Here is a 24,418-nt window from a genome sequence, read left to right as displayed (position 1 = left end):
TGTTTGCCCTTTATAATTCACAGCTTATCCCCTCCTTTCTTTAACTTCAGATGACAGATAAGGCACAAAGGTAACAGGATAAGTGGGCAGGATAAGCAGTAACAGAAGCAGGGCTCTCTCCGTTCCCTCCTCCTTCTGCCTTTTTAGCATGATGATTGTAAATCAAAACCATCGCAGGAAATGAAATAGCCAAACACACGGTTTGTCCTTATCTAAGAGGTAGCAGCAGCAACAGCGCCCACCTTCTGGGCAGCTTCTTTCTTGGCATGATGAGCCTGTAGGACCGCCACAGCTTCATCCACCTGTGAGAAGCTCCAGGTGGTCAGTGACACCTGAGGAGAGCCCCTCCGCCCCTCCCTGGTGCCCAGGCCCAGCGGTGGCCTCTCCTGGTGCTGACCGCTTTCCCAGATACCCACGCGCCAGCAGCCCTCAGGTCACAGGCGAGGCACGAGGAGGTCACAGGGGCAGCAGACCCTTCTCTCTGCCGCCCCTGGGTGTCCAACGCCACCCCGTGTCCTCCTGAGCCGAGTGAGCGGAAGCCGCGGGGGTCTGGGAACCTGCTCACCTTGGAGCGGAGAGACTCGGGGGACTCCAGCATGTGCAGCAGCTCCGAGTTGTCAATCTCCAGCAGCATCCCCGTGATCTTCCCAGCCAGGTTTGAGTGCATCGTCTGGATGAGCGGGAACAAACGTTCACCTGTGGGAAGGTATTCCGTGAAAAACCCAGTGGCATCCCAGTAGAGAAGGGACGCTGGTGTCCAGGTCAGTAGCAGCTCTGGCCCCCTCTTCTGCAAGCACGTGGGTCACTCACCCAGCATCTGTTTCTGTTCCTGCGGGGGTGCTGCGGCCAGCATGGAGGCGGTCAGCGGCTCCTGCCCCTGCACGTGGACCGCAGGCTGGGGTGCCTGGGAACCAGGAGAGGCGGCGGGCTAGCACCGGGGAAAGGACACTTGACAGTGGTCAAGGTTAGGACAGTCCAACCATTCAACACCTGAATGCTACCACTCAGCATGCCAGGAGAGGAGGACGAGAGGTCCCTGGGCAAATTCAGTCCACTGAGAGGGGAGTGGTGGGAATATAAAAGCTATATAGATTCCTGTGTACCTATTCAGGTATGTAATACAATGCAGTACAGTCAGAAAGGGGAGGTGAAGTGAACCCATAGAGAACACACCTGCTCTTTGTCAGGCCTAGTGCTAGGCAGATATTTCCTCAGATATTTAGTCCTCATAAACTTTTTCAGGTAGAGATTATCACCCAATTTTACCCATGATGCCCAATGAGGTCAAGTCATTTGCTCACATTAGCAAAATAAAAACTGAGTATTGAATTTGTTTATTGAACATACAAAGTTATAGTAACTATCTTTAGCAGTACAGCTTTTTCCTAAAGACCCCGTTATTTCCTTTGGAGGGACTCCCAGAAAAGACTGGGCCCAAGGGCATGCATTTCAGACCAGTTATAATTATTATATACCATACACCCTATCTCATAAAATGCTCTATAGAAACATGAGATGTTTCTAGACATCAATGTCTAGATGCTTCTGTGGGGTCAGTGATGATCTGGGGCATAGAAGCGGGACCTTGCAGGCTATAGAAAGGATTCATGCATTGCAATGTTTGAGCCCAATTAAAAGAATTCTAATAGTAATTGCTTCACTTGTGAAGAAGAATAAATCCAAAGGAAAGGTGTAAAAAAAAGAAAGGATTCGTATCTTTTCAACAGGGCATTACATTTTGGAACTCCCATATTTAGAGAGCGTTAGGTAGGTGAAGTGAATGAGACAGTGGGCCACATCCGTTTCTCTCTTGCATTTCTGAAGGGAGTAGTTAGACACTGTGGTCACATTTAGCACAAGTTGTATTTAATTTTTTTTGTATCTACTTTTTAAAATCCCCTTTCTCCTACTACAGAAGGAGCATTTTGAGAGCAGAGTCTATGTCAGTGTTTTTACCACTGTGACGTCATCCCACTCACAATTCCTTGGCATTTAGTGGAGTTTTAATATCTGATGAATGAAGCATGGGATGTGGGCTGCTGACACTGGGTGCATTTCCGTGGAGCAAAAGCCCAAGGAGGAGCACGGGCATGAGTGGTGGCTCAGGTGCAGTGGGAACCCCTAAGGAAAAGAAAAAGCCAACTTAGATCCCACCATTCTTGGCAACCACGCTCTCCAGGAGTCTTCCTTTGAGTCAGTGTTTATATCATGGAGACTGTTTGAAGGACTAGAAGTTAAAACATTCTCTCTGCTAGCTATGGACTTTTTTCTTCACTGGCAGCAGGAGGGACAGATGTCCAGGTATGCCAGAACCTAGAGCTTGTGGCCACTTTTCCTTCCTTTCAATATCATCTCATAACACTGGATTCAATGCTCATAGCAGCACTATTTACAATAGCCAAGACATGGAAATAACCTAAATGTTCATTGACAGATGTATGGATAAAGAAGATGCAGTATATAGATATATACAAGTATATATACAATGGAATACTACTCAGCTATAAAAAAGAATGAAATAATGCCATCTGCAGCAACATGGATGGACCTAGAGATTATCATACTAAATGAGGTAAGTCAGACAAAGACAAATACCATATGATATCACTTGTTATGTGGAACCTAAAATATGATACAAATGATCTTATTTATGAAACAGAAAGAGACTCACAGATATAGAAAACAAACTTATGGGCTTCCCTGGTGGCGCAGTGGTTGAGAGTCCACCTGCCGATGCAGGGGATGAGGGTTCGTGCCCCGGTCCGGAAAGATCCCACATGCTGCGGAGCGGCTAGGCCCGTGAGCCATGGCCGCTAAGCCTGCGCGTCCGGAGCCTGTGCTCCGCAATGGGAGAGGCCACAACAGTGAGAGGCCCGGGTACCGCAAAAAAAAGAAAACAAACTTATGGTTACCAAAGGGGAAAGTGGATGGGATAAATTAAGAGTTTGGGATTAGCAGATACAAACTACTACATATAAAATAAACGACAAGGCCCTACTGTATAGTACAGGGAATATTATACTGTATATTCAGTATCTGGTAATAACCTATAATGGAAAAGAATAAAATATATATATATATATGAATCACTTTGCTATATACCAGAAACTAATACAACATTGTAAATCAACTATATTTCAATAAAAAATAAACAATTGATAGTGTCCAAAAAAAATTGTCCCTTGGATTTGGCAATCGTTTCTTAGATAAGACACCAAAAGTATAAGCAACAGAAGAAAAATAGGTAAATTAGACTTCATCAAAATTAAAAATTATTGTGCATCAAAGGACAATATCAGGAGAGTGAAATGATAACCCACAGAATGGGAGAATACGCTTGCAAATGATATAGGTGATGAGTCTCCTGTCCAGAATGTGAAAAGCACTCTTAAAACCCAACAACAAAAAGGCAAACAACCCTATTAACAAATGGGCAAAGGACTTTTCTCCAAAGAAGAGATATAAGTGATCAAAAGTTCATGACAAGATCAATGTCATTATATCACTTACATGTGGAACCTAAAAAAGCTGAACTCGTAGAAACAGAACGTAGATTGGTGGTTTTCAGGGGATGAGGCGGTGGAGGAAATGGGGAGATATTGTTCAAAGGGTATAAACTTCCAGTTATAAGGTGAATACGTTCTGAGGATTCATTATTAATAATACTGTATTATATACTTGAAGATTACTAAGAGAGTAGATTTTTAAAAAGATTTATTATTTATTTAATTTATTTTTGGCTGTGTCGGGTCTTAGTTGCAGCATCTTCATTGAGACATGTGGGATCTCTCATTGCGGAACCGGGCTCTTTGTTGTGGCGCACGGGCTTCTCTCTAGCTGTGTCGTGCCGGTTTTCTCTCTCTAGTTGAGGCGCGCGAGCTCAGTAGTTGTGCTGCGCGGGCTGAGTTGTCCCGCAGCATGTGGGATCTTAGTTCCCTGACCAGGGATCGAACCAGCGTCCCCTGGATTGTAAGGCAGATTCTTTACCACTGGACCACCAGGGAAGTCCCAAAAGTAGATCTTAAATGTTTTCACAACAGAAAAGAAATGGTAATTATGTGACATGATGGAGGTATTAGTTAACCATGGTGGTAATAATTTTGCAATATATAAGTGCACTAAATCAAGACGTTGTAGACCTAGGACTTACACAATGTTATAGGTCAGTTATATTTCAATAAAGCTAAAAAAAATCAATGTCATTATGTCATCAGTCATTAGGGAAATACAAATCAAAACCACAATGAGTTACCACTTCATACCCACTAGGATGGCTATGATTGAAAAAAGAAGTGAAAACAAGTGTCAGCAAATATGTGGAGAAACTGGAAGCCTCATACGTTCTTGGTGGAATGTAAAATGGCGCAGCCACTCTGGAAACAGTTTTGTGCTTCTTCAAAAAGTTAAACATAAAGTTACCATATGACCCAGCAATTCAGAAAGAAAAAAGAGAGAGAGAGGGAAAGAAAAAATATTTGAAGAAATAATGGCCAAAAAATATCCTAATTTTAAGGAAAAACATTCATTTACAGATCCAAAGAACTCCAAGTAGGATAAACATAAAGAAATCCACATTTGGACACATTATCATCAAACTGTTGAAAGCCTAAAACACAGAAAATTTTGAAAGCAGCAAGAGAAAAACAGCACATCAGAACTCACAAGTAGAGTTCTCGGCCAAAATAAAAAGTAAAAAAGGGGAATTACCTGGTGGACCAGTGGTTAGGACTTGGTGCTTTCACTGCTGAGGACCTGGGTTCAATCCCTGATCAGGGAATTAAGACCCCGCAAACAGTGCAGCCAAAAAATAAAAAAAGAACTCTTAAGTACAGTTCTGACAAGCCTTTTCTCAACAGAAACAACAGAGGCCAGAAGGCATTTGAATAACATAATCAAGATGCTGAAAGAAACAAAAAAACCTGTTCACAAAAGTTTCTATGTCCAAAAAAATTATCCTTCACAAATGGATTATTTTTTTAGTTTAAGTAAATTGAATTTAAAAAAATAAATGAAGATGAAATAAAAACTTTCCCAGATAAACAGAGACTGAGAGAATTCATTGCTAGCAGACCTGACTTACATGAAATATAAATAAAGTCCTTCACAGTGAAAGGAAATAACACCAGTGGTAACTTGACTCTACAGAAGGAAATGGAGAGCACCAGAAAAGTGACGTATGTGGGTAAATATAAAGAACCAGGGACTTCCCTGCTAGCACATTGGTTAAGAATCTGCCTGCCAATGCAGGGGACACGGATTCAAGCCCTGGTCCAGGAAGATCCCACATGCCACAGAGCAATTAAGCCCGTCTGCCACAACTACTGAGCCTGCGCTCTAGAGCCCGCGAGCCCAACTACTGAGCCCACATGCCACAACTACTGAAGCCCGCGTACCTAGAGCCCGTGCTCCACAACAAGAGAAGCCACTGCAGTGAGAAACCCGTGCTTACCGCAACTAAAGAAAGCCCGCACGCAGCAACGAAGACCCAATGCAGCCAAAAATAAATAAATAAACAAATTTATTTTTTAAAAAAAGAACCGTACAGGGACTTCCGTGGTGGCGCAGTGATTAAGAATCCGCCTGCCAATGCAGAGGACGCAGGCTCCATCCCTGGTCTGGGAAGTTCCCACATGCTGCAGAGCAACTAAGACCATTTGCCACAACTACTGAGCCCTCATGTCACAACTACTGAAGCGCACGCACCTAGAGCCCGTGCTCTGCAAAAAGAGAAGCCACCACAATGAGAAGCACGTGCACCGCAACGAAGAGTAGCCCCCCTCGCCGCAACTAGAGAAAACCCACATGCAGCGACAAAGACCCAATGCAGCCAAAAATAAATTAATTAATTTTAAAAAAACTGTGCAAATATATATTCTCTTTTCTCCTGTTAATTTCTTTAAAAGATATAAGATTTTATGAACCACTAATTATAACACTGTATGTTGCGTTTATAACATATATAGATGTAACACATGTAACAATAATAACACAAAGGAGGGGGTATGAAATGAAGCTATACTGGAGCAAAGTTGCTATATTTAACCGTTTTTAAGCTAATATTAATCTAAAGAAGATTATAGTAAGTCAGGATGAATACTGCAGTCCCCAGAGCAACCACTCTACTTACAAATATAGTTTGAGTGAGTAAAATGGCTGAAGTTCTTGAGTGAATTTGGATGACTCAATAAAATACCATTTAAAAAAAATCAACAAATAAATTTAAATGGTACTCTAAAAAATATTTTAGCACAAAAGTAGGCAGTCAAAGAGGGAAGAGAAACAAAAGAAAACAGGATAAATATAGAAAATAAATAGCAAAATGACAGGCATAAAGCCAGCCATATGAATAACTACACTAAAAGTGAATAGACTAAACAATTCAATCAAAAAGTAGAGATTGTCAGATTGGATTTTTTTTTACAAAAAGCAAGATTCAATTATATGCTATCTATTAGAGACACAAATCAGATTCAAAGACACAGGCAGGTAGAAAGTAAAGGGATGGAAAGAGACCATGCAAATTGTAACTCTAACAGAGCTGAAGTGGCTATGTTAATATCAGAAATGTTACTGGCAATGAGAGGAATATTTATAATGATAAAAGAGTCAAGACATCAGGGAGAGGTAATGACTATAAATCTATACATACCTAACAAAGAAGTCCCAAAATACATGAAGCAAAAACTGATAGAATTGAAAAGAGAAATAAACAATTATAGTTTTGGCATTTCAATACCTCACTCTCAATGATTGATAAAGGATATATGTCCTGAATATATAATGTACTCCTACAACTCAATAATAAGAAAATATATTATCCAATTTAAAAATAGGCAAAAATTTGAGTAGACATTTAACCAAAGAAGATACGAAGGTACAAAGAGCTAACAAGCACATGAAAAGATGCCCAAGATCATTAATCATTTGGGATACACAAATTAAAACAAAAATAAGATACCACTACACAGTCACTAGAATGGCTATAAAAAAAGATAATAACAAATGTTGGTGAGGGTGTGAAGAAATTGGAGTCCTCATATATTTCTGATGGGAATGTAAAATGGTACAACCACTTTGAAGAGTTTGGCAACTACTAAAATTTAAACTCTATTTATGACCCAGCAATTCCCCTCCTAGGTATCTATCCAAGAGAAGTAAAAACATATGTCTACACAAAGATTTGTACATGAAGTGTTCATGGGACCATTGTTCATAAATAGCTAAAAAGTGGAATCGATTGAATATCAACTGGAGAATGGATAAACAAACGATAGTATAGCCATACAGTGGAATGCTGTTCAGCTATATAAAAGGATAAAGCTTACATGCTACAACATAGGTGAGCTTCAAAAACACAATGTAAACACATCACAAAAGGTTACATATTGTATGAATTCATTTTTATAACATGTCCATAAAAAGCAAATTTATAGTCACTGAAAGTAGATCAGCTGTTTGCCTGGGCCTGGGGGTGGAAGAAGGGACTGACTGAAAATGGGTACAAGGGAACTTTTAGGGATGATGGAAATGTGCTAAAACTGGGTTGTGACTTACAGAGTTGTCAAACTGTAAATTTACTAAAAATCATCAAAGTACACACTTACAATGGGCATATTTCATGATATGTAAATTACACCTCAATAAAGTTGTTTTAACATTAATCACATTCAACAGGTACAGAAAAATCAGCTTTGGTTTTCTTATCCATAATGGAGAAGTAATAATAATCATTTCTACCTCATACGGTTGTTGCAGCATTAAATAATTCATACAAAATGCTTAGCAAATGGCAACAAGTGAATCACAATCATTGTTAGCCGTTATTGGTCAAGAATAGGCTATGTTCTAAACTGGGAGGTAACAGGGTTAGATTTGTCTTTTGGAAAATCACTCAGGTTGCAGAGTGGTGAATGAATTGTTGAGATGGAGGTGAGGGAATGATGTGTATACAGTTCTGCTCTCTGCCTCTTGCCTGTTTGCAGGCAAGAGACAATGCAACCTGAAGTAAACCAGAGGCTGCAGAGGTGGAGACGAATGAGCCAGAAGGTGGGACAGGAGGGGCTGGGAGGTCACTAGGACGACTCCCCGGCTTTTGCCTTGATGACTAGGTGGCTGGCAGTGCTGTTTCCTGTGGTGAAGGAACAGGTGTGCAGAAGTAGGGATGGATGCTGGTTAAGGGTGTGCTGAGTGTGAGATGGAGACCGAAATTCGGGAGTCTGTGGAGCTGACATCATGGAAGTGGACAGGTGAGGGCGAGCAGAGGAAGAGGAGAATGAATAGGAGCCTGCGGAGGGCCAGCAGGGGAGGAGGAGGGCTTGGGCAGAGGTGGCAAATCAGATGCTTGGGCAGGATTTTCTGACAGACATCTGTAGTGAGTTTGGTCAATTCTGTTTTTTGTTTTTGTTTCGTTTTGATTGAAAGGTGCTTAACATGTTCTTTATTGAGACATAATTCATGTACCATAAAATTCACCACTTTAAAGTGCTCAATCAGTGTTTTCTGGTACATTCACAAAGGTGTGCAATCATCATCACTATCTAATTCTAGAACATTTTCATCCCTCCCCCTAAGATGCCCCATACCAGTCACTCCCTGTTACCCCTGCCCCCCAGCGCCTGGCAACCACTGATTGACTTCCTGACTCTGTGGATTTGCCTATGCTGGATATTTCATATAAGTGGAATCGCATAGTATGTAGTCTTTTGTGATTGGCTTCTTTCACGTGCATAATTCTTTCAAGGGTCCTCCATGCTGTAGCATGTGTCTGTACTTCATTTCCTTTAACTGCATAATAATCTGTTATATGAATATACCACATTTTATTTATCCACTCATCAGTTGATGGACTGTGGGCTATTATGAATAATACTTTTGTGAACATTCTTGTACATGTTTTGTGTGGACATATGTTTTCAATTCTTTGGGGCATATACCTAGGAATAGAATTGCTGGGTCATATGGTAACTCTGCATTCAGCTTTTTGAGGAACTCTAAGTCTGGTTGTTTCACTTACCAGCTGTGTGACCAAGGGCAGATTGTTTCACTGTTCTGTGGCTCAGTTTCCTCATCTATAAAAAAGAGACAATAAAGGACATTTTTGCCGTTTCCTAAGCAATTGAACCATTTTACATTCCCACCGTTAATGTATGAGGGGTCCAGTTTCTCACGTCCTCGCCAACACTTGTCATTGTATGTCTTTTTTATTATAGCCAACCTAGTTGGTGTGAAGTGGTATCTCAGTGTGGCTTTGATTTGTATTTATCTGAATATTAATGATGCTGAGGATGACCATGGTGTTTTCCTATGTTGAGATTTGCTAGAACATATCATTAGGGTTTTTTTTCCCGTTAGGTTGTTTTCTTCCTGTTGATCTACAGAGATTTTCCAGATGGAAAGCTGATTTTTCCTATATTATAGTTCTTATGTTATTTATTAACATGGTCCAATGCCCCCATTCTATCATCCTGTAGGATTGATTGTACCCTTTCTGTCATATATCGTCTCCAGTGTTTTTGGTCTGTATCTGGGCTCTCTACCCCTTTAGAATGATCCTGAATTAATTTTATCCTATTTAATATCTATAGTTTAATAATAAATTTTTATATCTTCTATCTTGTTCTTTTTTCAGAATTACCTTGTATATTCTTGGGTGTTTACTCTTTCGTATGAATTTTATTTTATTTTTTAAATTATTTAATTAATTTATTTTTATGTTTATTTTTGGCTGCGTTGGGTCTTTGTTGCACACACGGGCTTTCTCTAGTTGCAGCGAGGAGGGCTACTCTTCATTGCGGTGCACAGGCTTCTCATTGCGGTGGCTTCTCTTATTGCAGACAACACACCTAGAGCACATGGGCTCTAGGTGCATGGGCTTCAGTAGTTGCGGCACACGGGCTCAGTAGTTGTGCTTGCGGACTCTAGAGCACAGGCTCAGTAGTTGCGGCGCAGGGGCTTAGTTGCTTTGCAGCATGTGGAATCCTCCTGGGCCAGGGCTCGAACCCATGTCCCCTGCATTGGCAGGCGGATTCTTAACCACTGCGCCAGCAGGGAAGCCCTCATATGAATTTTAGAATCCACCTATCAAGTTACATGAAAAATCCTCATACATTTTTACTGGAATGAATTGAATTTGTAGATTTATTTTAAGGGAGAAGTGACATCTTTATGATAGTATTCCCGTGCATAAGCATGTTATATCTCTCCATTTTTAAAATATTCATTTTATAACTCGGAAATACTTTGTATTTTCCTCTGTAAATGTCTAGCATGTTTTTTTAAAAGATATATCCCTAGATACATGATCGTTTTTACTGACATTGTGAATGGTATCTTTTTGCCTATCACATCTTCTAGTTTCTTATTCCTATTACAATCAGTATGGTAATCTGTTGATTTTTGTATGTTGATCTTATATCTAGTAGCCCTGCCAAACTCTTTTATTAGTTCAAATAGTTTTTCTGTAGATTTCCTAAATTGACAGTAATATAACCTGAAAATAGAAACAGTGTTGTTTCTTCCTAATTCTTATCCCTTGCATTTATTTCACTTATTACATTGGCTAGGAAGGCGGGATAGTGGTGATTAGTAAGGTGACAGTGAGCAATCTTCCTTTGCTCCTGACTCAATGGAAATGCTTCCAAACTTTCATCTTAAGTATAAAGGTTAGGTTTGGGGTAGATACCTTTTAAAAGTTCCCTTCTATTCTCAATTTGCTAAGCATTTTTATAAGGAATCTCTGTTTCATTTTGTTGAGAAGTATTTTTGAGTTTTTGAAAGGATCATCTGATTTTCTCCTTTATCAGTTAATTAGCAAACCACAGTGATAGATTTCCTAATGTTAACTTATCTTTCTGTGAGTAAAGTGAAAATTAATATCGGACCTGGGCTGATGCAAGCCTGCCTGACACTGAACTTGGTCTTCCACAATAATGTTTCCTTAGAAACGGTAGAGTTAAGATAAAAGGGGGTTATAGTGTACACCTCCTTTGTTGTGTGCTTAAATTTTGGGGGGTTGTCAATGGGCTTACACATCCAAAATGGTGTAAATTATTGGTGGGAAATAGAGGCTGCAGCTTCTATAAGTCAAGGTGACCCTCACACACCTTGGCTCTCCTGTACATGACCTGTGGGTAAGTGACAAAAGAATCTGTGTACTTGGGTAGCTGCTGGGCCTCCCAGGAAGATGAAAATGGCATCTCATATATCCTGCTTTGTATTCTAGATTAAAATCTATTTATGGGACTTCCCTGGTGGTCCAGTGGTTAAGACTCCATGCTCCCAATGCAGGGGGCCCGGGTTCCATCCCTGGTCAGGGAATTAGATCCCGCATGCCGCCAACTAAAAATTCCGCATGCTGCAATGACGATACCGCACGCGGCAACGAGGGTCCCATGTGCCACAACTAAGACCCAGTGTGGCCAAACAAATAAATAAATATTTTTAAAAAATCTATTTGTGTCTCATGGGTCTGATCACCAACTTGAACCCATAATCACAGTGGTGGTACTGCACCTTCCATTCCAGTGGTCGTGATATATGATTTTTTATAAGTTGCCAGATTCTATTTGTTAGCATTTTATCTTAGGATTTTTGCAAATATATTCATGAGTTTGGGCTAAATTTTCTTTTCTCATACTAGCATCCCAGATTGGTTTGGCATCAGTTATATAAGTCTACAATTCTTATCTGCAATTCCAAAATTCTAAAAGTTCTGAAAACTAGCAACAGGTTTTCTTTGGGGGGAGGGGGTACATTTTCAGCAAACTCACCTGGCCACTAAACTTGATCTGTGAGACTATTTACAGTTTTTATTTGTCCCACTTAGTATGTTTTATGGCAGAGATATTAACATATTTAATTGTAGGGGACTGGTCCCCTCTGTGCTGAGGGTGTTTATACACAAGTTACACACTGCATCATCTTTCTAAACTTCCAAACCCCAAAAAGTTTAAGATGAGGATAGTGGACCATTTTACCGTAATAAACTGGTCAGATTTTCCAGTTTTTTTTGTGGGGTTTTTTTTGGTGGGGCGTTGGGAAGCAGTGTATTTGAAATAGTTGGCATAAGATAGGGATAATTTGTTTCTTTAAAGTGTGGAAAACTTGTTTGTGAAGCCAGCTGGCTTTCATGCCGTGTGTGTGTGTGTGTGTGTGTGTGTGTGTGTGTGTGTGTGTGTGTGTGTGTGTGTGTTATTGTGGTGGCGGGTAACTTATTTTTCATGGCAATTAATTCTTTGGTGCCGTTCTGCCCTGCATTACGCAACTGGGCCAAGCTTTCCTGTTTCTCTTCAAGGAAGTCTGATATTTCAGCTCAAAAATATTGGAGTCACTAAAAACCAGTTGTTATTGGGCAATTTGATTTGCAGAAACTACTGCTTTTTGGCTGGACAATTTGGGAAGAAACAGGCTTTCAGGGATTGTATTTAGCATGGTTATGGAGACAATGTTTTAATTTTACCTCTAGAGGGCAGTCATAGATCATAAATTGGTAGGGCTGTTCTAAAAACCATTACCTAAAAATAGATTAAACTGAGTGCCCCTTTTGGTATGTATTATTTCCCTCACTTTACAGATGAGGAAACTGAGCCTTAGAAAAACTAGGTAATTTGCTTATTTTACAGCAGTTTTAAGCAGATCTGGGATTTTAACCTCCATCTGTTTCCCACTAAAATCCATACTCTTAACCACACTATATTCTCATTCTCTCTCTTTCATTCTCTCTCTCTCTTTCTCTTTCCTTTCCTCCCTCCCTCCCTCCCTCCCTCCCTCCCTCTCTCTCTCTCTCTCTGTCTCTTCCCAATAGAAACAGTATATCAAACTGGTTAAATGTACCAACTCTTAACAATTCTAAAGTCAGTCTGCTTGACTAGGGAGGCTGGGCCTCAGTGAGTACCTGCGGGACATAATGGCATCAGGAAATTGAGTCCCATGAAGAGTAAGGCACCTAGCAACACTACCAACCTCTGGCTCTATTGCCAGCTGTGTGACCAAGGGAAAGTTACTTACTTGCTCTGTGGCTCAGGTTCCTTATCAGTAAAAATGAGGTGATAAAAGGAAATTTTTGCTGAGTCTTGAGCATATGAGGTATACTGCATGACTCGAGCCTGTATTGCTAATAAAATGCAAGAAAACAATCAGTCAGGGTCCCAAAAGAAGGAACCAAAGTGCATCCCTCTTTGAGAACTGATCAGAATCAGCAGAAAACAAATCAACAACAAACACAAAAGCCAGCCTGGGGCTTCCCTGGTGGCGCAGTGGTTGAGAGTCCACCTGCCGATGCAGGGGACACGGGTTCGTGCCCTGGTCCGGGAGGATCCCACATGCCGCGGAGCGGCTGGGCCCGTGAGCCATGGCCGCTGAGCCTGCGCATCCGGAGCCTGTGCTCCGCAACAGGAGAGGCCACAACAGTGAGAGGCCTGCGTACCGCAAAAAAAAAAAAAAAAAAAAAAAAAAAGCCAGCCTGATGATGAACTTGTTATGTTTGTGATCTGTGTCTCAGATGTACTACTCGGACTCAACCTACTGGACCTACTGGGTCGATAAAGTCCTTAAAAGCCACAAATGGAATTGGGGCTCTGCTTCATTACAAGCCAAACAGTCCTGTGCCGACAAGCTAAAGATTTATTTAACCAGCCAGTCACCTCTCCTTATATTGTACAGTGCCTTTTGCTCTTAGAAGCCCATCCTTGTCTTTGGACTGGGAGTCAGTCTTCATGCGCCCTGTTTTTCCTTGTAGATTCCCTACCTGAGAGTAAACCCTCTATGCTTTAGCTAATCATCCTGAGTTGTTTGCTAACATTTCATCTGAAGACCCAATCTTACATGGTCTAACTTCTGTACTAGATCAAGTTTCCCTGCCTTACCCAGCAGTACAGTCAGTTTAATCACTGACCACATATCAGTATTTATTTTTTTACTGGGAATTAGAGTCCCTATCTCATGAGATTATTTTGATGATGAAATGATACATGTAGGGCACTTCGAACAAAGCCTGAGGTGGTAAGAACTCACTAAGTGCTATTGCCTTTAGTTCAACAAATATTTTTCTGAGTGCCTACGATGTCAGGCACTATTCTCCATTTGAAAGACACTTTGAAACATGTGTGTGTATCAGGAAGAGTCTGATCAAGAGATAGAAATTACACTGGTTATTTGAGCAGGGATTTTTCTTTTTTTCTTTTTTTTTGCGGTACGCGGGCCTCTCACTGTTGTGGCCTCTCCCATTGCGGAGCACAGGCTCCGGACACGCAGGCTCAGCGGCCATGGCTCACGGGCCTAGCTGCTCCACGGCATGTGGGATCTTCCCGGACCAGGGCACGAACCCGCGTCCCCTGCATTGGCAGGCGGACTCTCAACCACTGCGCCACCAGGGAAACGCTGAGCAGAGATTTTAATATAAAGAATTGTTACCTAGGTATGAAGTTATTAACTGGTTAACTGACAATTCAAGAAAAGAACAGTAAGGTATCTTGGAGGCGGCAATTAAGGAAGCATCTACTGCCCCTTAGGCTGGGAGAACAAATGGAAGATATTTAAATTATTAAAACTCAAGCTTAGCGGAGTGGCCCTGCTGAGCTGAAACTCAGATTTCTGAGGAGGGGGGACTGTTCAGCGGTTGCTGGATTTTCTGGGTGAAGCACAATAAGGTTGGTACGCAAGTGTTGGAAATACTGCAAACTAGATCCAGCATCCTCCCCAGGAAGGAAGTGTTGCGGCCAGGGTGAAGAAGCATTGCTGGAGGATGTTCACAAGTTCAGGAAGCCCAAGGGAAGAAACCAGTTCCTTCTTCCTCCTCCAATCTTGTAGCCCCCTCACGTACCACCTATTCATAATGCCTAAGAGGAACCTGCTTTTGGCAAAGCAGAAATATGGTTACTCTGGCCCCTGCCCCAGCATCACAACGTAGAGTATAGAAGGGTGGGTTGGAGCTAACAGAAAACAGATTCTTTAATGGCACAATCCGCCCCTTTGGCTATTCAGCATCCCTATGTACCTTCTTCACATATTTGAACTTCCTTAAGAAAATTAAAAACACTCTATTTTTCTTTCTAACAAGTTACAACTGTCCTTCATTCAAACGAAGACATCTAATTCTCTACCCTGAATGAGGAGATGCAAAGTTGCCATAATCATTGTATAATCAAATCATCTTTGAGTGACAGGCATACCATCCATTTCTAAAACATGTTCATTACTCCTCAAATTCAGCCTTAATCCCAACTGATTATTCATTTGAGCTTGTCATTCCCTCTCTGTAGGCACTCTAGGGCGTTCAGAAGGATTCATCCCACACCATAGTCCTTGTAGTCCTTATTAGCGCCCTAAGACCAAGCGAAAGAGCCACTCTGTCAAATGGCCCTTTCAATAGGCACTTCATCACAATCAACCACAGGTGAAAATTCGATCCATCATGAAGTCACTGCACACCATGGATTGCTAGGATTTCCCATCGTCAAGGAGGTTCAACTCCTTGAGTTCAACTCCAAGAACACAACCAAAGCATTGTCCAAAAATTCTTCTTCTGGTACCAATTTCTCAATCAGCTAGGGTCCAATGGGGAGACAGAACCCCACCAGTTATTTGAACAGAGAGAACTGATTATAAATCATTGCAAACTAGATATACAGTTGTTAATGAGGTAAGTAAAAGAGCAATAAAAAATACACCAATTTATCATAGACATACCAATTGGAGGAAGCAGCTACCACCCCCAGGGTTGAATGAACTAAGAGAAGAAGTGTGAATAATCAAAACGCTTGAGCGTAGAGGAGGGGCACTGCAGAGCTGAAACTCACATCCCTAAGGATGAGTCACTGCTTAGATGATGTTGGTGTCTCTGAACCTGGAAGAGGGTCCCACGGGGCTGAGAACCAGACGTCTCGGGGACAGGGCACTGGCCAGCACATGCTGGTATCTCGGAGAAAAGCACCATGGAGCTGTCTCTGCAAGTGATGGAGATTGTGACTGGATGCAGCTGCTGCTACAGGAAGGAACTGCTGTTACCAGGGATTAGAAGCATCCCTGGGGTGATACTCAGAAAGTGTAAGCCATCAGAGAGCCCATAGGAAACCAAAAGCAAGTTTCTTCTGCTACCACCGTCCTTGCGTGTTCTCTCTCCCTGTGTATTAATCACGTCTTTTAATTTCCTGTTATTTGTTGCTTGGGCATTCTGGGGCCTTACTGACCTTGGAGGGATTGCTTCTTCCAAGGCTAGCTAACATCCCCTTTAGAGATGGCAAACAACTTGCCTTAGAGCGTTCTTTTCATATGCAAACCAATTGATCCAGAGCCCATGATCCCAACCATCTCCTCTGTTGAGCTCTCACACTCTGGGCCACTATCCATCCACCCTAATCACTCCAAGGCCGGGTACCAGACAACTAAGGACAGTCCCTATACCTCAGAGACCACTGAAATTATTCAAACTAGCCAACCCTAAGCCTGCTTACCCTGCCTTGCCTGTTCCTTCCAGTGAAAACCACAATAAAAACTCTTGCCCATGTTTATTCCTCACCCCTTTTGCCCCCTGACCCACCCTGGTGCTTCGCCATGTGACCCTGAGTGGTGTGCCATGCCTCCTGTTTCTAGGGAACTGAGCAAACTTCTTCCTTCATGATGGTCAATTCCATATCTGTGTGTCACACAGATTAGTCAAATCCCAGGTACGCTTAAAACACCCTGTAGCATCCCGTCATGACAGAGCCTAACAGGAAGCCAGTTCACAAAGGAGAAATGTGGGTGTCAAGAGTCCCAGCTCCAGCCTCACAAGGGAGAGTACAGAAAGGAGAGTTTGAAGCAGAGAGATAACAGCGGACGCTCTGGCCAGTGTACAAGTTAAATAAGGTCTGTTTACGAAGGAGCTTCTAGTCTATGACAAAATTGTTTATGACTGGACAGTAACAGTAGAAAATTGCACCTTTGAGACATGCCTCACCTGAGATCACCACATAGGGAAGGCCAGCAGAGAAGGCCTGCGAGAGCTAGGGCCGGAGGAGGGCTTGTAACTTAAGATGGGGCTATCAAAGAAGGCTTCCAGGAGTGACACTGAGCAAAATCCAAAGAAAGGGAGGGAATGGGCTATGGGGTTGTCTAGGAGCCATGTGGATATCTGGGAGCAGATCATTGGGGTAGTGAAAATAGTAAGGGCAAAGGCCCTGAGAAAGGATGACCCTGTCTTCAAGAAATGACAAAGAGGCCATGTGATGTTCTTTTTTTTTTAAAAAAATTTAATTAATTTATTTATTTGGTTGCACTGGGTCTTAGTTGCGGCAGGCAGCCTCCTTAGTTGTGGACTCTTCGTTGCGGCATGCATGTGGGATCTAGTTCCCTGACCGGGGATCAAACACAGGCCTCCTGCATTGGGAGCACGGAGTCTTAACCACTGTGCCACCAGGGAAGTCCCGTGATGTTCATTTTATGTGTCAACTTGGCTAAGTCATGGTGCCCAGTTCTTTGGTCAAACACCAGTCTAGCTGTTGCTATGAAGACATTTTTGGGGATGTGATGAACACTTAAATCAGTCGACTTTGAGTAGAGCAGATGACCCTCTGTAATGTGGGGGGACCTCATTCAACCAGCTGAAGCCCTTAAGAGCAAAAATTGAGTTGCCCCTGAGGAAGGGGGAATTCTGCCCCCAGACTACATAGAACTTCTGCTTGAGTTTTCAGCCCCCAGACTCAAGACTACAACATCAGCTCTTGCCTGAATTTCCAGCCTGCTGGCCTGCCCTGTAGATTATAGACTTGGCCAGCCCCTACAGTGTGAGCCAATTCCTTAAAATCCATCTCTCTCACCATAGTTATAATATGCATCCTATTGGTTCTGTTTCTCTGAAGCACTCTGACGAATACAGGCCAGGGTAGCAGAAGAGAGTGAACAGTGGGGTGAGTCCTATGAAATGGGGCCAGAGGTGAGGATAGGAGGGAGGAGCCCATGGTGTAGGGCCTCGTAGCCAACAGGAGGGCTTTGGCCTTTACGTGGGCTGGGAAGTCACTGGAGGGTTCTGAGCAAAAGGGTGACATCATCTGACTTGTGTGTTCAAAGCTTCTCCTGGCTGTTGTGAGGAGAATGGACTGTGGGGCAAGGCTGGAGGCAGGGAGGTCACTGCAGGGATGGACACGTGGTGGGGACGTGGCGGGGTCAGGGGAGAAAGGGAGGTGGCAGTGCAGGTGGTGAGAAGTGGAGAGATGCCTCTGAGACATTTGGCTGTTGGGTTTCCGGATCTGGACTTCAGCGGTCTGGGCTGGAGATGTAACTCTGGCAGCTTTGAGCCGGCCTCACCCATGACCACACAGGGAGGCCGCGGAGCTCTGCCCAGGACCAGGGCCTGAGTTCTCCACTCTGCACCTCAAGCGTGGCCTGTGTCCTAGGGAGGCTGCTGCAGCACCCCCAGCTCCCCACACGGGGGCTCCCAACAGAAGCACTGACCTCCATGCCCGAGGCGGGGTGGGTAACACCCAGGCCTCCTCCCCGCTGTTCACAGGTCATTGCACTGCAGGCCACAGTTACTCACAGAATATAGGAACAAGCCTGGAAAACCCCAAACCCAGTTTTCTATTAACCCAGTCCTGAGTGAGGACCAAGCAGACAGGCCTGGTTTTCTCAGCAGAGCTGGTTTCTATTAGTCCGGGAAAGGCAAACAGGTTTCATCCCATGTGCCAATCTTGATGAGTTAAGCTTGGCTCTGGATAGAGCTGTCTTAAGCAGATTCGTCAGGAATCTCTCAGACGGGGTGGGGGGGGGGGGCAGGAGAAAGGAAGAGCTGCTCTTCAAATACCTGTGACACGAGTGTGACATTTAACACTGTCTTTCCCTCAAAGCAGCCCAGGTGGGGTATCTGAGGATTGGCCTCGGGGTGGTAGAGACAGCTGAAGCAGTGGTACAAGTAGGGAGAAGCTTGTGTGCAGCCCATTCATTTGTTCAGCAAATAATTTTTACCTGCCTACACGTAGCAGTTACTATGCTAAGTGTAGGGGATGAAAAAGTGGAAACAAGCCTACTCTGTAAGGCTGCTGTTTTAGTCAGCTCGGGCTGCCATGACAAAATAGCACAGACTGGGTGGTGTAAGCAGCAGAAATTTATTTATCACAGTTCTGGAGGGTGGAAGTCCAGTTCAGTTCCTGGGGAAGGCTCCGTTCCTGGCTTTTGGACAGCCACCTTCTCTGTGTTCTCTTCTTCTGTGTTCTTGCGTGGACTTTCTTCTGTGTGTACATTTTGTGGTGGAGGGGGGAGATAGAGAGAGATCCCTCTGTTCCTTTTCTTTTCTTTGCTTTGGCCGTGCGACTTGCGGGATATTAGTTCCCCGACCAGGGATTGAACCTGGGCCCTCAGCAGTGAAAGTGCGGAATCCTAACCGCTGGGTCGCCAGGGAATTCCCTCTCTCTTCCTTTTCTAAGGTCACCAGACCTATCAAAGGATTAGAGTCCCACCCTGGACTTTATTTAATCTTAATTACTTTCTAAAGACCCTGTCTCCAAATACCGTCATATTGGGCATTAGGATTTCAACTTATCAATTTTGTGAGGATAAAATTCAGTCCACGGCACCTGCCCTCATAGAGATTACAGTCTCAGGAAGATTGACAACTTAACAATATAAACAAGTAAACAAAAATATAATTACAAGTCCTATTAAAAAGTAAACAGGGTGCTGTGATAGAGAATAGTAGAGAGGGAGAACCTAATTTCTACAGGGCGATAAGTGCTCTCTGAGGATGTGACATTTAGATCTGGACCTGAAGGATTAGAAATAGTCAGCCGTTCAACAAGCAGGTGAAGGATGTTCCAGGGAAAGACACCCACACGTGCAAAGGCCCTGAGGCAGGAAAGAACTTGGTATGTTAGGGGAAGTGAAAGCACAATTTTGGCTTTTAAAAGATCACTCTCGGGCTTCCCTGGTGGCGCAGTGGTTGAGAGTCCGCCTGCCGATGCAGGGGACTCGGGTTCGTGCCCCGGTCCGGGAAGATCCCACATGCCGCGGAGCGGCTGGGCCCGTGAGCCATGGCCGCTGAGCCTGCGCGTCCAGAGCCTGTGCTCCGCAACGGGAGAGGCCACAACAGTGAGAGGCCCGCGTACCTCAAAAAAAAACAAAAACAAAAACAAAATAAAAGATCACTCTCATTTCTGTATGGAGAACAGACAATATAGGAACAAGAGTATAGGAAAGCGAACCAATTCCAAGGCTATTGCCATTATCCACGTCAAAGGTGATGCCTGTTGGAACTAGAGTAATAAAAGCAGAGATGGAGAGAAATCAACTGCTTCTAATATATATCAGTTGAAGGTAGACTTGATAGGATTTGTTGACTGATTAGAGTTTGGAGGTATTAGCGGAAAGTGACGAGAATGATTCCTAGATGGCTGGCCTGAGCCACGAGACAAATAGTGGTGTCATGTATTTATATGGGGATGTCTGGGAGGCGTGGACGTGGCAGGATTAATCAAGAGTTCTAATATGGATGTGTGTGATTTGAGATTCCTATTAGATACCTGACTGAAGAGCCCGCAAACGGGGCCAAGGTGAGGCCAGTGAGTTACAGGAAAGGTGTGTTACAGAAGGCTATGAGGAAAGTTTTTCAAGGAGGAGTTTGTTCGACTACATTGAAAGTTGTTGAAGGGATTAAGAGGGACAAGAATATAAAATTGCTATTGGATTTGGTAGACTGGAGGGCTTTTGTACCCTGGACTGCCTTTAGATAGGAGACGAACACTTTCCATTTTCATGGGGGCAGAAGAGATGGATCCAGACATGAGTGGTTTGTAAACTTGGTGACAGAAAGACAATGGAGTTCCTCTTTTTTCCTAACAAAATGCCAATATAATGAGCTGTGACCATTAGTCAAAAAAGGCATATGTGATCATTAAAATGCGGTCAAACACATTTTAAGTAATACAAGCTACAAGACCAACCTGTGACTATAAACAGGGCTTACGTAACAGTTGTGATGGTGAGAAAAACCACCATGGATGTTCCCAACACCAGATCTCACCAGCTGAACATCTCCAGTCATTCAGAACTTCAATAAATGATCGGAGATGGTTATTAGTTAGGGTGAGTAACGTTAGCTGCTGGAACAAACATCTCCAGATGTAAACGGCTGAACTTAATAGAAAGATATTTCTCATTCATGTCACCATCCAATGTAGGATGGTAAGGTCTTTGCTCTATACGGTCATTCAGAGACCCAGACTTCTCCCATCTTAGGGTTCTGCCTTCTTCTAGGTCCTTGAAATCCTCTCCATTCATCTGATAGATGGAGAGGAGAAAGGATCATGCCTGGGAGGTCTGTATGAGGAAGCGAGGCATATCACTTCCAGTTCTCAGTCACATGTCCACCCCCAGCAGCCCCAGCTGAGATCCCCATCAACACCAGCATCAAGTACCCAATATGAGTGTGAAGATGTCTCCAGATGACTTTAGCCCTCGGCTGTCAAAATTTCCCAACTGAGGCCCCAGACACCGAGGAACAGAGATACACTTTCCCCCACTCCGCCCTGAACGAATCCCAACAATTGAATAAATTCTAATTCCTTTTCCTATATTGGCCATCGTGTTTCCATTTGTATGATCCAACCATGATCAATATCAACTCTGGATTTGAACTGAACATAATTGCCGTTTCTGAATGGTGCAAGTGCCACACTAGTTGGTTCTGGATCTTTCAAGAAAACAAAACCCTGCTGACTTACTACTTATACCAGTGTTAGAACACAGCCACAATAAAACCAAAGTAAAGGGTCAACTATGTAGAATCACTAACAAGTGAGTAATTTGAGGATAAAGATAAACGGATGATTCCTCTAAAGCACAGAGCAGAGTTCTTCCTAAAGAATGAGCAATGCGGCGTGTGCTGTGGACGGGGACGTGAGCGAAGCAGCAGAGTGCCATCGGTGTTCCTCAGAAGTGGCTATTTAAGAGGCCCGTTTATCAATGGTCATGATGGTGTCCAATGAACGGATGAGCTTATATTATAACATATTTATAAATAATTAATTGTACTATTTATTGCAGTTGCTGCTTGCCATTTGCCAACTGGTATCTTAGTATTTCAATATTTCATCCACTGTCACAGGCTTCACAGTGCATACCTGTCCCGCAGCCCCATTAGTGCTCACCATCGTTGGGGGCGGATGGCAGGGTGAACTGGTGATTTAGTTGGAGGTCTTCCCACCTGCAAATTCTCCTTTCAGAATTCAAATTGTAGAAGCATTTCATTTGTTCTTTTTAAATGGGAAAAACACTTCCTGGACGCAGGCAAACCCTGTGTCCTCACCCCATGCACAGCTGGTTTATTCTGGGGCCCTTTCTTTCCCATCCAATGCTCCTCACCCAAAGGCACCAACCACCCTGCTTTTATTTCTCCTCGTTTGGCCTCCAGTTTCCCTGAACTGAAAATAACTAAGATGGACAAGTCAGCAATTCTCAAATTTTAGATACAAAAATGCAGATTCCCAGGAGTCACCCCTGAGTTTCCAATTTTGAGACAGTAAGACTTTCTCCAGGTCACTTTGAGCCCTGCCCTTCTCTGGCCCTAGGCTACCGCTCTGCCTCCCAGATCTGGTGATTCTTTACCCCCAGTTGATAGGGTTGGATGGCCCGAAGTATCCAGGCTCTGTCTGCAAATAAGAGAGGGTAACTGAGGCTGCAGACCCATCTCGGATCACACAGCCCCAGATTGATCATCCCCTAGTCTCAACCAGAAAGTAGAACTTTCTTTAGGCACTGGGAAGCAACCTCCACCTGTGGAGCCCCTGTTATGTGCCTGATACCATGCTGTATTTTTTCATGTATCACCTCACTTAATCCTGACAACAAAACTTATGAGCCTGGGATTTTTTAAAATTTTATTTTATTGAAGTATAGTTGATTTACAATGTTGTGTTAATTTCTACTGTGCAACAAAGTGATTCAGTTACATATATATATATATATATATATATATATATATATACATTCTTTTTCATATTCTTTTCCATTATGGTTTATCACAGGATATTGAATATAGTTCCCTGTGCTATACAGTAGGATCTTGTTGTTTATCCATCCTATATATAATACTTTGTACCTGCTAATCCCAAACTCCCAATCCTTCCCTCCTCTCCCCTTGGCAACCACAAGTCTGTTCTCTATGTTTGTGAGTCTGGTTCTGCTTCATACATAAGCTCACTTGTGTCATATTTTAGATTCCACATATAGGTGATCTCATATGGTATTTGTCTTTCTCTTTCTGACTTACTTCACTTAGTATGACAATCTCTACTTCCATCCATGTTGCTGCAAATGGCATCATTTCGTTCTTTTTTATGGCTATTATTCCATTGTGTGTGTGTGTGTGCGTGTGCGTGTGCGTGTGTGCCACATCTTCTTTATCCATTCCTCTGTTGATGGACATTTAGGTGGTTTCCATATCTTGACTATTGCAAACAGTGCTTCTATGAACGTAGGGGTGCATAGATCTTTTCAAATTATAGTTTTGTCTGGGTATATGCCCAGGAGTGGGATTGCAGGACCATATGGCAACTTTATTTTTAGTTTTTTGAGGAACCTCCATAGCGTTTTCCATAATGGCTACACCAATTTACATTTCCACCAACAGTGTAGGAGGTTCCTGGGACCATGATTAATCCTGCTTCTGAGAGGAGGACACCAGGCATCAGTGAAGCCCCAGTAGAGAGTATAGGGCAGAGTTGGGATTCCATTCAGACCTGTCCTGAAGCCTCCTGAAGCCTGCTCTTTCCCTTCCTACATGCTCACCCAAGAGCAGGAGCTGGAACTCAGATCCAGAAGTGCCCTTGAAACTCAGTCTAGCTACCTGTTGTCTACCAGGAAGAGAGGAATGAGCTTAGCACTTCACTCTCCATGGGTTGGCTCCCCTCAGGCTTCACCACTCACCCCCAGAACCCTAATGCACAGGCACCTTCCCTGCACCCAGCACCCAGATGCCCCCAATATCTGGAATGATGGGCAAGGCTCCCAATCACCTCCCATGTTCTAGGTGTGGGAGGTCATGGGAGCGGGTCTGCAGACTCTTCTCCCAACAGCTCTTATCTGCTTACCCGTCTCCATCGGGTACCAGCACTTCCGGTCCAGACCTCCATCCCCTCAGCCACTCCAGCTCTCAGGCCCCCAACCCACTCAACACCTAGAAGCCCAAGTAATCCCTAAAAGTGTGACTCAGGCTGTTCATGTTACTCACCCGCAGCCACAAAACAGTCTGATGGCACTTGGGATAAAATCCAAACTCCTGGCCGTGGTCTTCTCGCAGCAAAGACACTTCTCTCCAGCCATAAAGGTCTCCTCTGAGCTCATGTGAGAAGTCACTCTTCCTCACCTCAAGGTCTCTGCCCGTGCAGTCCCTCTGCCTGGCACACTCCTCCTCTTCTCTCATGCAGCTGGCCACTTCCAGTCCTTTAGATGCCAT

The 24,418-nt window shown here is 43.4% G+C and overlaps 1 protein-coding gene across 1 annotated transcript; it reads right to left on the bottom strand.

Moving 5' to 3' along the window:
- Window positions 1-212: 212 nt before the first annotated feature.
- On the bottom strand, window positions 213-24,418 carry LOC132433433 (polyadenylate-binding protein 4). Its single transcript, XM_060024577.1, has 4 exons — window positions 24,329-24,418; window positions 811-904; window positions 566-696; window positions 213-302 (listed from the first exon to the last, which is right to left on the bottom strand). The coding sequence occupies exons 1-4, from the start codon at window positions 24,416-24,418 to the stop codon at window positions 213-215; spliced, it is 405 nt and encodes a 134-aa protein (XP_059880560.1).

The sequence above is a fragment of the Delphinus delphis genome, chromosome 1, assembly GCF_949987515.2.
Source record: "Delphinus delphis chromosome 1, mDelDel1.2, whole genome shotgun sequence".
Taxonomy (NCBI): Eukaryota; Metazoa; Chordata; class Mammalia; order Artiodactyla; family Delphinidae; genus Delphinus; species Delphinus delphis.
The sequence above is the reverse complement of the archived record's forward strand: the minus strand, read 5'-3'. Positions and strand labels throughout refer to the sequence as shown.